Source organism: Gigantopelta aegis, chromosome 12 (assembly GCF_016097555.1).
Source record: "Gigantopelta aegis isolate Gae_Host chromosome 12, Gae_host_genome, whole genome shotgun sequence".
In the NCBI taxonomy this organism is placed as follows: Eukaryota; Metazoa; Mollusca; class Gastropoda; order Neomphalida; family Peltospiridae; genus Gigantopelta; species Gigantopelta aegis.
Genome location: NC_054710.1, coordinates 87,972 through 100,526, shown reverse-complemented (window position 1 = coordinate 100,526; position 12,555 = coordinate 87,972). Strand labels below are relative to the sequence as shown.

Below are 12,555 nucleotides of genomic sequence, written 5' to 3'. Positions count from 1 at the left end.
TAGTTAGATAATGGATATACATATTTAATTATTAGTGTTTACATAAAGTGTTTACTTATCTGAAATATACAATAGCTAACAAATACATAAATTAATATACCATATTAAGGAAAAAGTACCCTCAGTGGATGATCTTGTACTGTTGGTGGTTAAGGTACTCTAAAATACAGCCTATTAAATTCTTAAGTGTCTCATTTGCTACAACTATTCCTAGCACGGATAGGAAACATACAGTAAGGTTATTCACATACCCGGTATATTTACCTACAACTATTCCTAGCACGGATAGGAAACATACAGTAAGGTTATTCACATACCCGGTATATTTTCCTACAACTATTCCTAGCACGGATAGGAAACATACAGTAAGGTTATTCACATACCCGGTATATTTACCTACAACTATTCCTAGCACGGATAGGAAACATACAGTAAGGTTATTCACATACCCGGTATATTTACCTACAACTATTCCTAGCATGGATAGGAAACATACAGTAAGGTTATTCACATACCCGGTATATTTACCTACAACTATTCCTAGCACGGATAGGAAACATACAGTAAGGTTATTCACATACCCGGTATATTTACCTACAACTATTCCTAGCACGGATAGGAAACATATAGTAAGGTTATTCACATACCCGGTATATTTACCTATAACTATTCCTAGCACGGATAGGAAACATACAGTAAGGTTATTCACATACCCGGTATATTTTCCTACAACTATTCCTAGCACGGATAGGAAACATACAGTAAGGTTATTCACATACCCGGTATATTTACCTACAACTATTCCTAGCACGGATAGGAAACATACAGTAAGGTTATTCACATACCCGGTATATTTACCTACAACTATTCCTAGCATGGATAGGAAACATACAGTAAGGTTATTCACATACCCGGTATATTTACCTACAACTATTCCTAGCACGGATAGGAAACATACAGTAAGGTTATTCACATACCCGGTATATTTACCTACAACTATTCCTAGCACGGATAGGAAACATACAGTAAGGTTATTCACATACCCGGTATATTTACCTACAACTATTCCTAGCACGGATAGGAAACATACAGTAAGGTTATTCACATACCCGGTATATTTACCTACAACTATTCCTAGCAGTGATAGGAAACATACAGTAAGGTTATTCACATACCCGGTATATTTACCTACAACTATTCCTAGCACGGATAGGAAACATACAGTAAGGTTATTCACATACCCGGTATATTTACCTACAACTATTCCTAGCACGGATAGGAAACATACAGTAAGGTTATTCACATACCCGGTATATTTACCTACAACTATTCCTAGCACGGATAGGAAACATACAGTAAGGTTATTCACATACCCGGTATATTTACCTACAACTATTCCTAGCACGGATAGGAAACATACAGTAAGGTTATTCACATACCCGGTATATTTACCTACAACTATTCCTAGCACGGATAGGAAACATACAGTAAGGTTATTCACATACCCGGTATATTTACCTACAACTATTCCTAGCAGTGATAGGAAACATACAGTAAGGTTATTCACATACCCGGTATATTTACCTACAACTATTCCTAGCACGGATAGGAAACATACAGTAAGGTTATTCACATACCCGGTATATTTACCTACAACTATTCCTAGCACGGATAGGAAACATACAGTAAGGTTATTCACATACCCGGTATATTTACCTACAACTATTCCTAGCACGGATAGGAAACATACAGTAAAGTTATTCACATACCCGGTATATTTACCTACAACTATTCCTAGCACGGATAGGAAACATACAGTAAGGTTATTCACATACCCGGTATATTTACCTACAACTATTCCTAGCACGGACAGGAAACATACAGTAAGGTTATTCACATACCCGGTATATTTACCTACAACTATTCCTAGCACGGACAGGAAACATACAGTAAGGTTATTCACATACCCGGTATATTTACCTACAACTATTCCTAGCACAGACAGGAAACATACAGTAAGGTTATTCACATACCCGGTATATTTACCTACAACTATTCCTAGCACGGACAGGAAACATACAGTAAGGTTATTCACATACCCGGTATATTTTCCTACAACTATTCCTAGCACGGACAGGAAACATACAGTAAGGTTATTCACATACCCGGTATATTTTCCTACAACTATTCCTAGCACGGATAGGAAACATACAGTAAGGTTATTCACATACCCGGTATATTTTCCTACAACTATTCCTAGCACGGATAGGAAACATACAGTAAGGTTATTCACATACCCGGTATATTTTCCTACAACTATTCCTAGCACGGATAGGAAACATACAGTAAGGTTATTCACATACCCGGTATATTTACCTACAACTATTCCTAGCACGGACAGGAAACATACAGTAAGGTTATTCACATACCCGGTATATTTACCTACAACTATTCCTAGCACGGACAGGAAACATACAGTAAGGTTATTCACATACCCGGTATATTTACCTACAACTATTCCTAGCACGGATAGGAAACATACAGTAAGGTTATTCACATACCCGGTATATTTACCTACAACTATTCCTAGCACGGATAGGAAACATACAGTAAGGTTATTCACATACCCGGTATATTTACCTACAACTATTCCTAGCACGGATAGGAAACATACAGTAAGGTTATTCACATACCCGGTATATTTACCTACAACTATTCCTAGCACGGATAGGAAACATACAGTAAGGTTATTCACATACCCGGTATATTTTTACAAAAATAAAGGAAGGAAATGTTTTATTTAACGATGCACTCAACACTTTTTATTTCTGGCTATATGGCGTCAGACAGGAAGGGATCTTTTATATGCACCATCCCACAGACAAGATAGTACATACCACGGCCTTTGTTACACCAGTTGTGGAGCACTGGCTGGAACGAGAAATAGTTCACCTACAGGGATTTATCCCAGACTTACCTCACATCAAGCGAGTGCTTAATCCACTGGGCTATATCCCGCCCCACTTTTACAAAAATAGAAAATGAAAAATTACAAATAACAAATTGTAAATATACCCTGATCATTTAAATAATGGATTAATCCATCATATTCATATTTAATTTTCAGTGTCTGCATAAGAAGGCATTTATTTAGCTGAAATTAACATTAAAATGGAAAATCTACCCTGATAAAATTGAAATCTGAAGTTTATCATTTTTGCTAAATATACCCCAGCATATATAGTACATGTGCAGCTTTGATGCAATCTAAAGCCCTGACATTAGCCAAATAGTATGTACCACATTGTTAGGTCAGTTGTTAGGTCAGTTGTTGGGTCATTAAATTTTAACCCTCACCTTACCTGTAGGTGGTAGATAATGAATTAACCCACGATTATATATTCATGTTTAAATACAGACGTTAAAAAAAACAAAAAAACAAAACAAAAAACAATTATGCGATATATTATATTATTCACGTATTGTTAATATTGTGTCACGTTTACAAACGATTAACTATACATCGTTGTTTGTAGTCCAATACATCTGTCATAAACTCAGTTGCTGAGTTGACGGCAGGTGTATCGGACTACGTAGGTACGTCAAGACATCGGAAGTACAGATTAGAAGAAAAAAAAATAGACATTGAAAAACGCTCAGTTATAAAACTGATTTGTATTACTTAATATTTTATTAAATGCTCGTTACAACAGCACAGATCTATATTTGACATAATTTACTAGGGAATTAGGCCTACTCGTTCATATTTATGTTTATTTCCCGCGGAGACATGTCAGACTCGTTTGTGACATGGGGCGTGGCTTACGAAAAATGGCGTAGCTTAAAATCGCATTTCGCGAGATGTTACATCCTGGTGGCTACGATTAAGTATTTCCCTATGTGCACCGGGACGGACATCTTTTAACCGTAAAGCGACCAAAATTATTGCAAGATTGAGAATGGGAGTCTCTGTTGGACTTAATAGTACTAAATATAAAATCAGAAGAATAAAGTCTGCCAATTACAGTAGGTGTAACGTCCCTGAAGACGTTAAACATTATCTTCTTGACTGTAACGCCTACACAAAACAAAGACAAAAATTAAGTTCCTACTTCTTTAAATATAATATTACTTTTGATCCTAAACATTTCTTAAATCCAAGTAAGGACTTTAAAGAGGCTACGGATAGATTATTGTTGGCCTTTGTGTATGAGACTGGGAGGGATATTTGACTTTACTCTTGTGGATGTTAATATACCTTTATTAATTTTTGTGTGTTATTATTTAATTAAATATACTCTTGAGGTTTCAGCTACTGTATATCATAAGTCACACTTATTATCTGTTTCTATTATCCTATTATTATAATTAAATACAACCGTTGTCCTCTTTTGGGGCCTGCTCCACCTACCGGGTTTCACCTCTTATATTTCCGCGCCTGGCCGACTGAGTTTTTAAAAATATTTCTACTGGTTTTAAATTATATGCTTTTAAACACTATATAACTTTTACTATATATATATATATATATATATATATATATATATATATATATATATATATATATATATATATATATATATATATATATATATATATATATATATATATATATATATAAACCCTTCTGCCCCTGATCTGCGATATCCACCCAAGTTTCTTTTACTCTCCTAGGGATCCCCTACTAGGATCAGGAGTCAAAACGAGGGGACATATAATTGTACATATGACTCCCCCCACAACCCCCCCCCCCCCACCCAGCCCCCGGACTGTTAGTGCTAATTAGGAGATAACCATATGGAGTTTTTAGATTTGCGGGTGTTATTGTCTATTTGATCCCGCAAATGTCATTTTTGACCGAAGGCGTTAGGCGTTAGGTCAAAAATGAAACATTTGCGGGCATTTGCATGTCCATTGTAAACTGAATCGTTTTTCTACAGAACTAACTGTATATTTGGCATTTCTTGAAAAAAATACCTGGCTACAATCTAACTGTAGACCCTTGAATCATCAACTTCGCCTGTTCCAATTGCTAATGACGTCACTTTCTAATGACGTCATTAGCTTTCCGGGTGTTATTGTCTATTTGATCCCGGAAAAAGAATGTAATTAACCAATCACAATACAGAACACACGACAGACAATGCTTCTTTAGCTATCAATATGTATTGCACAAGGTAACAGAACACGTGGTCAAAACATTGATGACGTAATTACAACACCAATCTTTCGGAAAATGTGCGAAATTGGTAGTGGGCTCCAGAGGTTCCGATAAAAAAACCTGTTCAACGTAACGAGCCATTTCTTAGATGTATATTGATCTTTGACCAGAACTGTTTCTGGAATGTCGAAACTCCTTTTTTAGGCCTTACGTGGACTGACGCAGTAAATAGATTGGTTCTAAGGGATTTGTTATATTATAATACTCAATGCATATAGACGTAGCAAAGAAAGAAAATACAAGTAAAACAATAAAAAGAAGAAACAAGCGCGGCAAAATTTACTAGAAAGGAAAAAGGGCAAACATCTGCATTTGAGCACCACATAGGTTTCATTTTAAATTATTAAATAGTTTGAAAGTTATCAAAGTTCTACGTTTGCTTTGCAAATATTAAAGCTTTTCAGTTTATAGTCTGGGTTTATGCCAAAGTGTAAAACGATTATGGCGCTATACCCACACTTTTTTGCAGACATTTTATTTTTAATTTTTTCATTAAGTTAACCTTCTGACAAAATTAAATTATTCTTATGATTTTCTTATGCCTAACCCTAAACGTAACCCGTTTTCTTTCTGGGGTACTGTTTGCATTTAATTCCATAGCGCCATACCCAAAAATTTCTTTCTGGCAGAAATGATGATAGTCTGTCCCATCCGGTAAAAATTTCCTGCGGACCATGGGGTGGGGCACGGGAATAGGACAAAAGTTATTACTGGTTTCTTTGACATGAACCGAGCAAAACTTAAGCGCAACAAAATTTTAAAAAATATTTTTTTTTTATATATATGAATCCAAATGATGTACGCAACATGTTTCCCATGTAGAATTGTAGGGTCTAATTAAATTTTATAAAAAACCAGTCATTTTCTGCACAACATGACTATTATTAAAAACACATTTACTTTTATCAAACATATTAATGATATGTCATATCAAACATCATATATAATTATATTATTATAATAAATGATTTGCGTACAAATTCAGTAGGTATTGTTCACCAGTAATTTTAAATGTTTATATCATCTAATAATGGGTCCTTTAATAATCGCATGTAAGGGTGTAGAATATAACTCAGTCTGTTGATTGCTCGCTTCAGGTGCTTTTGTTTTTGCTTAAAGATACCACTAGAGCACATTGATTGAACATGGGCTATTGTCTGTCAAACATTTGGTAATTCTGACTGGTTAGTCTTCACCTTGTTAACATTCATTCATTCTTAGTCATCAGAGGAAACCTGCTACATTTTCCCATCAGCAATAGGGTCATTCCGTGTCAAATCACCCAAAAAAACTGATATTTTAAACCCGACCGTCTCAGATTTTTATGAAACTTGGTATACTTGTTGATTGGGATCCCACAGCACTAAATATCTCAGGAACTACTGGGCCAATCTTCATAAAATTGGTATTGTTGGAAAGACAATTTGCCATTATTGTTCAGATTGGAGAATGTTGGGGTACATTGACCGTTTGACCTTTGTTATGACCATGAAATTGACCGTGTGGATCATGTGACCTTGAAATGACCTTTCTTATAATTTAATCTCCCACATGTTAACTAAAACATACAAAAGTTTCAGAGGTGTAATATTCTTTGTTTAGCAGCAATACACATTCAAAAATTGCATGTCCATGAAAATAACACCTTTTCTGCCATTAACGTCTGATTAGCTATACTGAAGTAAACCCGAATGACCAATTCCTGATGCTAGGAATCACCGTCTCTCTTGAACACTGAGTAATACATTGTAGGCCTACATGCTATGATCATATGATATCAAACTACTTCCTTCATTGCCTTCTCACCAGTTCAGCAGTCACAGTATCATTCGGTCACCCACTTCCCCCATAGTCTTGCAATTCTAGCATCATCCTTTTTACTCAGAGAGTATATCCGTCGAGAAGATGCAATAGAAGGTGTATCAATGATACAGAAGATGTCCCCTTCACTAATCCAACAAGTGTCTTCTGGACAATTCCACCGTGACTGATGTTACATTCAGAGAGGTTGGAGGTCATATCCAGTGGTGTGGCTATCAAACCTCTACCTCCTAGTTCTTTATATTTTGCATCAAGCATACTGGGGTCCAAGTCTACTTGGTGACATTAAAAAAAAATTCATATTCTTTTGTATCGTTGAATGGGGATGAAACATCTTTGCGTGACTGACGTTACACGAAAAAACCAGATAAAAAATTATGTCAACTTTATTTTAAATTTGTCTTCAAACCGTGAAATGTTAACAAATGTTTCTGTCCTAGGTAACATGGCAATATGAAATTACATTTCTAAAAACCATTACTAAATTGGAAAACCACAACATTAAAAGAATGATTACATAATTGTATGTGACTGACGTTACGCGACTGACGTTACAGTTTGTCCAGAATGCTTCAATGTTTTATAATTGGATTTGTACTAATATAATGAGGTGAAATGCCCACCATTTCAATTACATACATCTTTTACAACAAGTTAGAGGTAATAAGTAGGTTTGTCTTGTTTGTGGTAGCTGCAAGCTAGTTTCATTACAGATGCACAACTAATAGTGGTGTGAAAATTTCAAAACGGAGCTTCACTTAAAACATGGTACACATTAGTGTTCATCCTGGGGAACAAGACAATTTAACACTGAAAGTTAAACATGACAAAAAAGTTGAAAACACAAGTGCATTAATTAGGATAATTACAGAATAGTCACTTGACAGTGTGTGACTGACATTACCGTGACTGACGTTACAGTTGAAAATTAATTCAGTAACTGGAAAAGTGTTCCCAATTTCGATATATGTAAGTATTTTACAGTTCATTCATAACAGAGGCATGCCATTAGACATATTAGAAGTCTTGCATTAGTTCCAATGTTAAGTTAAAACTATATTGAAAACATTTTCAAAGTTACATTGCTCACTAGCGAATGATATGTACCACTGCCATCCGCCAATTAATCAAAATCAAGGAAAGTGGCACCCCTGTGATTTCTGGCATTGATCATGACTGGAGGTTGCAGCTTCTTCATTTGATACTTGTGATAGAAAATTTGATCCTCCTTGGATGGCCATTGCCATGAGGCACCAACTTTTTTCACAACAGAGACCTCAAAGTTATTGTTCTGAATATTCTTGACTACTCCAGGGAAGAGTTTACCATCGTATTCGACAGCCCACCAATCATCTATTGCAATTGGTGCCTCCATCGCTTCAGCATGTTGAGCAGGTATTTCGATCACATCTGTCTTGTCGGAAGAATTGGCAACATCATTAGTCAAGAGTGAATGTCTCAACCTTGCCCTGTTTAACACGGACGTGGTAGAACCGAGTTATACCTTTGATCAGCAAATACCTCATTCAACTTGAGGGAATTATTACGCCATTCAATGTCTGTTGTCGACAGTTCTGTAACTATTATGCTTGGCATATCCTTTGCTGCCTCGACGAAGGAAGGAGCATTATAGTTGCTGATATCAGAAAGTACTGTGCATTGTGGGAGAAAAACCATGAATATTCATATATACGGAAAGTTTTACCTTATTTAGAATACAATAGGCCTCCTATGGGGGGGAGGGGGGGGGGGGTCAGTCTATTGCCCAATAGTTTAGCCTAACTGGAGAAGAAGAAACAGTGTGAATGCCGACTTTTGGTGGCTATTTTTGCTGAAGTTTTTTACTATTTCAGTTTGTTTACTCGTTGTTTGAACCAGTAGTGTATGCTTTTTATTAAGTTTAAGTTAAAATGTGAGGAAATCTAGGGAAAGGGTTAAGGATATGTAGAAAGAATTCAGTAAGACCTAGTTATAGCTCACTGGTTGAAAAGTGACTGACGTTACAGCTCCTGCTTTCCCGTGACTGACGTTACATGTGACTGACGTTACCAATTTTATTCCACTCTCACGCTACATTCATATAATATCAAGGACTGATGGGATGTTTTTAAGGTTTGCCTTGGCAAGCAGCAAGAAAATTATGAATGACATGTTGGAATACCCTCAGATTGTTTTTCTACACAAATTTTTTACTTTTTTGTGACTGACGTTACAGTGGCAAAACATTTTTCTATGAATTATATTTCAGTCTCTATGCTTTTTGTTGACTGTTTCTAACTATTTGGTGTTTGAGAGTCAGGGTAGTGACATTACAAATCTAATGAAATATGCAGAATATTGCTTTACATTCAGGGAATATAGATAGGCCTAATTTACCCATATTTTTGTCAACTTTTAAACTTAAAATATGACATGTTTGCCAGTGGCGTGTAGTACAAAAAGAAAACTTGTTTTAGGGAAAACTATTGTTGTTAGTTAAGTTGGGTAATTAATCTATAGATTTCAATCATTTATTTCATTAAATTATCAAGATTATTTTTTGGCATCAAGTGCTCTCCAATATGGAATTGCCCTTCTTCGTTTGGCCAGTGAAATAACTTAGAAGGTCCGTGAGGGTGTATGAAACGAATGAAGAAGTCTCCATGCTCTTCTGATATGTCCTCAACTAGCCCAACCCATGCCTCATTGTCATACAGACAACAAACATAGTTTTGCTTCTTGGCTTCAATGGGAGGCTCCTCTGGTAATTCTGTCATATCATCCTCAGAATCCTGGACAGATAATAGTTCTGGTGGGTCACTCTGCAGGCTTGTAGGCATGCATCTTTAACTTAGACATTGGAACTAACCGGTAAAATTGCTGTGTTCCCGTGACTGTTTTAGCCACTTGAAACCTCCCTTGTAGTTCCAACTCATGCTTTGCTATGTGTTCTGGTGTGATGTTGAAAAAGTGAATACCTGTAATACTCTTGATGAATAAGTCCATGATAGCCTCCCTGGTCAGGATTCGGTCTGTGTAGGGACACTGCAAACTGGCCTTTGTCAGCAACCTCTTCACCGTCCCCCCAATTCCATCACAGCCACTTTTGCCGTGGCTTGTCGCAAAAAAGTTCCATTCACCTTCCAACCCAAAGTCCTCTTCATGATGGCACAGGTTAACAAAATTGTTCTTATTTTTATACTGTCCAGCACAGCTGTCAGTGAAATAATGGATCATTTTCACATGAGGAAACTCAGTCTGAAGGTATGGAATAACAACACTCAAGAAAGCATACACAGTTACAGAGTGCTTCCTAGTGTCACTCACTACACAAATGTACGGTGTTCGAGGGTTCCATCAGCCAATCTGCAGTATGCCACAAAAGGATGTAAGGTAGCCTGTTTATTTTCCCAGTGGAAACTCTGAATCTCATCCTGAACAACGTACGAGAAATTTTCCACAAAATCACCTTGCAGGACAAAGTCAATGCTTTCCTAAAAATTAAATTTAGCCCTGAAACCCTTTCAGTAAAGTTAAGCAGGTCAGAAAACTAAAATGGCAGCAGAGTACATGTATCATTGCCAAAGGCCCACAAGCCTTGGGCATTTGGGTCAAACTTTTCAAGTATAAATCAGTTAATCATTGACAAGGTAGACCTTATTCACACTCTGTGCCGAAGACTGGGTGTACAAATACATCATGTAGTACATCACTGGATGAAGCCTGGTTTCAGACTGGTTTGTACTGTAGTTGATTGAAACCTTGTTCAAAACCATTGGCAAGGCCATATGACATGATAAAATGACTTAATAGGTTTTATGAAGAAAACATAATACTTACATATCAACATCTGACATAGTGTCCAACTTGAAAGCTTCAGATTGTCAAAGAAATGCAGATCAAGAAACTTCTTTGTCTTAAACTTCTAATTGTCATGTGCTCAATGGTCTTAAACTTCTAATTGTCATGTGCTCAATGGGGATTTCCCCAGGGTATTTCAAGGAGTATCTGATATGCCTGAAGCCACACTTCCTGTTAACCCTTTGGGCCTAATTGTGTAGAATCTCTCATGCCATTTGGCATCTTTTCATATACTTCAGGCATTCCTTCAGACATGTCAGGTGGATTTTGACTCCAAGGATGAGTTTTTGGTCTCAGAGAAGTCTATACATGTAGAAAATGTACATTGTAATGCATTGTATCAATCATCCGTGTAGGTATGCATTTTTTAAATCTATATTGTGGCTAAACAAAAAAGATTACACCTCTGAAACTTTTATATGTTTTAGTTAACATGTGGGAGATTAAATTTCAAGAAAGGTCATCTCAAGGTCACGTGATCCACAAGGTCAATTTCAAGGTCATAACAAAGGTCAAACGGTCAGTGTACCACAACATTCTCCAATTTGAACAATAATGACAGATTTGGAATCCTTGTCAAATTGTCTTTCCAACAATACAATTTTATAAAGATTGGCCCAGTAGTTCCTGAGATTTGAGGGTTCAAAGGTTGGCGGCCACGCCCATTTTGGCCGAAAATCTGAAACTTTGGGGGGCCGTATCTCCCACACCACTGTTTCAATTGGCCTAAAATTTAGTGCTGTGGGATCCCAATCAACAAGTATACCAAGTTTCATAAAAATCTGAGATGGTCGGGTTTAACCCATTGGGTGATTTGACACAGAATGACCCAATAAGGGATCTTTTATATGCACTTTCCCACAGACAGGATAAAATATACCACAGTCTTTGACCAGTTGTGATCCAATGGTTGGAATGAGAAAACCTAATAAGTTGAATGTATCCACCAATGAGGTTTCGATCCTGCGACAAACACCTCAGGTGAGTCCTCAAGCGACTGAGGTAAATCCTGCCCCCCCCTCATCTAAAAAGACACCTGGATGGTAGTAATTATATTAATTGTTACAATCATTTATTATGCATCGATTGCACTCGACTAATGTATTATTGTTTCTAACTTTCTCAATTCACTTTTCTTTTCAGCGATGGTTAATAAATCAATGTGCTCTAGTGGTGTCGTTAAACAAAACAAACTTCTTTTCTTTTCAGGTTAATACACATGCGGCCGACTTCTTTTCATTAAGATGGACAAAACCATTTTGTTTTTTCTGTGCCTCTATTGGTGGTCGTTTTATGGTAATAATACAGTTGTAACACTAGCAAATCCATACTATGCTGTACATTTGTAGTTAAATTAGCATATATTAAAATTAAATACCATAAATGCCCACATATGGAAAAAAAAAATCGAGTCGTAATTATTCATGAGTGTAATATTTGAAATAACTTTTGTGTTATTTCCATGGAAACACAGGGCTGCACAGTGAGGGTCGCGCAAAACTGTCCTTGCGTAACCCATTTTCCGTTTGCGCGAATTTTGTGCGCAGCAGTGCTGAACGATATTTTGCTCATCGTTGACAATAAAACGCCACTCACAACATCAACAGTATTGGGTATTGTGCGGGGGCTGCAGGCGATTCGTCATTCTTTCCTGTTCGGTATTGTTGCATTGC

At 36.6% G+C, this 12,555-nt stretch overlaps 1 protein-coding gene across 1 annotated transcript in view; it reads left to right on the top strand.

Annotated features, from left to right (window-relative positions):
- The first annotated feature begins 5,466 nt into the window (after positions 1-5,466).
- Positions 5,467-12,555, top strand: part of LOC121386920 — a 64,773-nt gene continuing 57,684 nt past the window's right edge. Inside the window, exons 1-2 of the mRNA XM_041517970.1 lie at positions 5,467-5,548; positions 12,092-12,178. Coding sequence (XP_041373904.1) covers positions 12,127-12,178 — 52 coding nt within the window. The 5' untranslated portion in view covers positions 5,467-5,548; positions 12,092-12,126. The remainder of the gene's footprint in view (positions 5,549-12,091; positions 12,179-12,555) is intronic.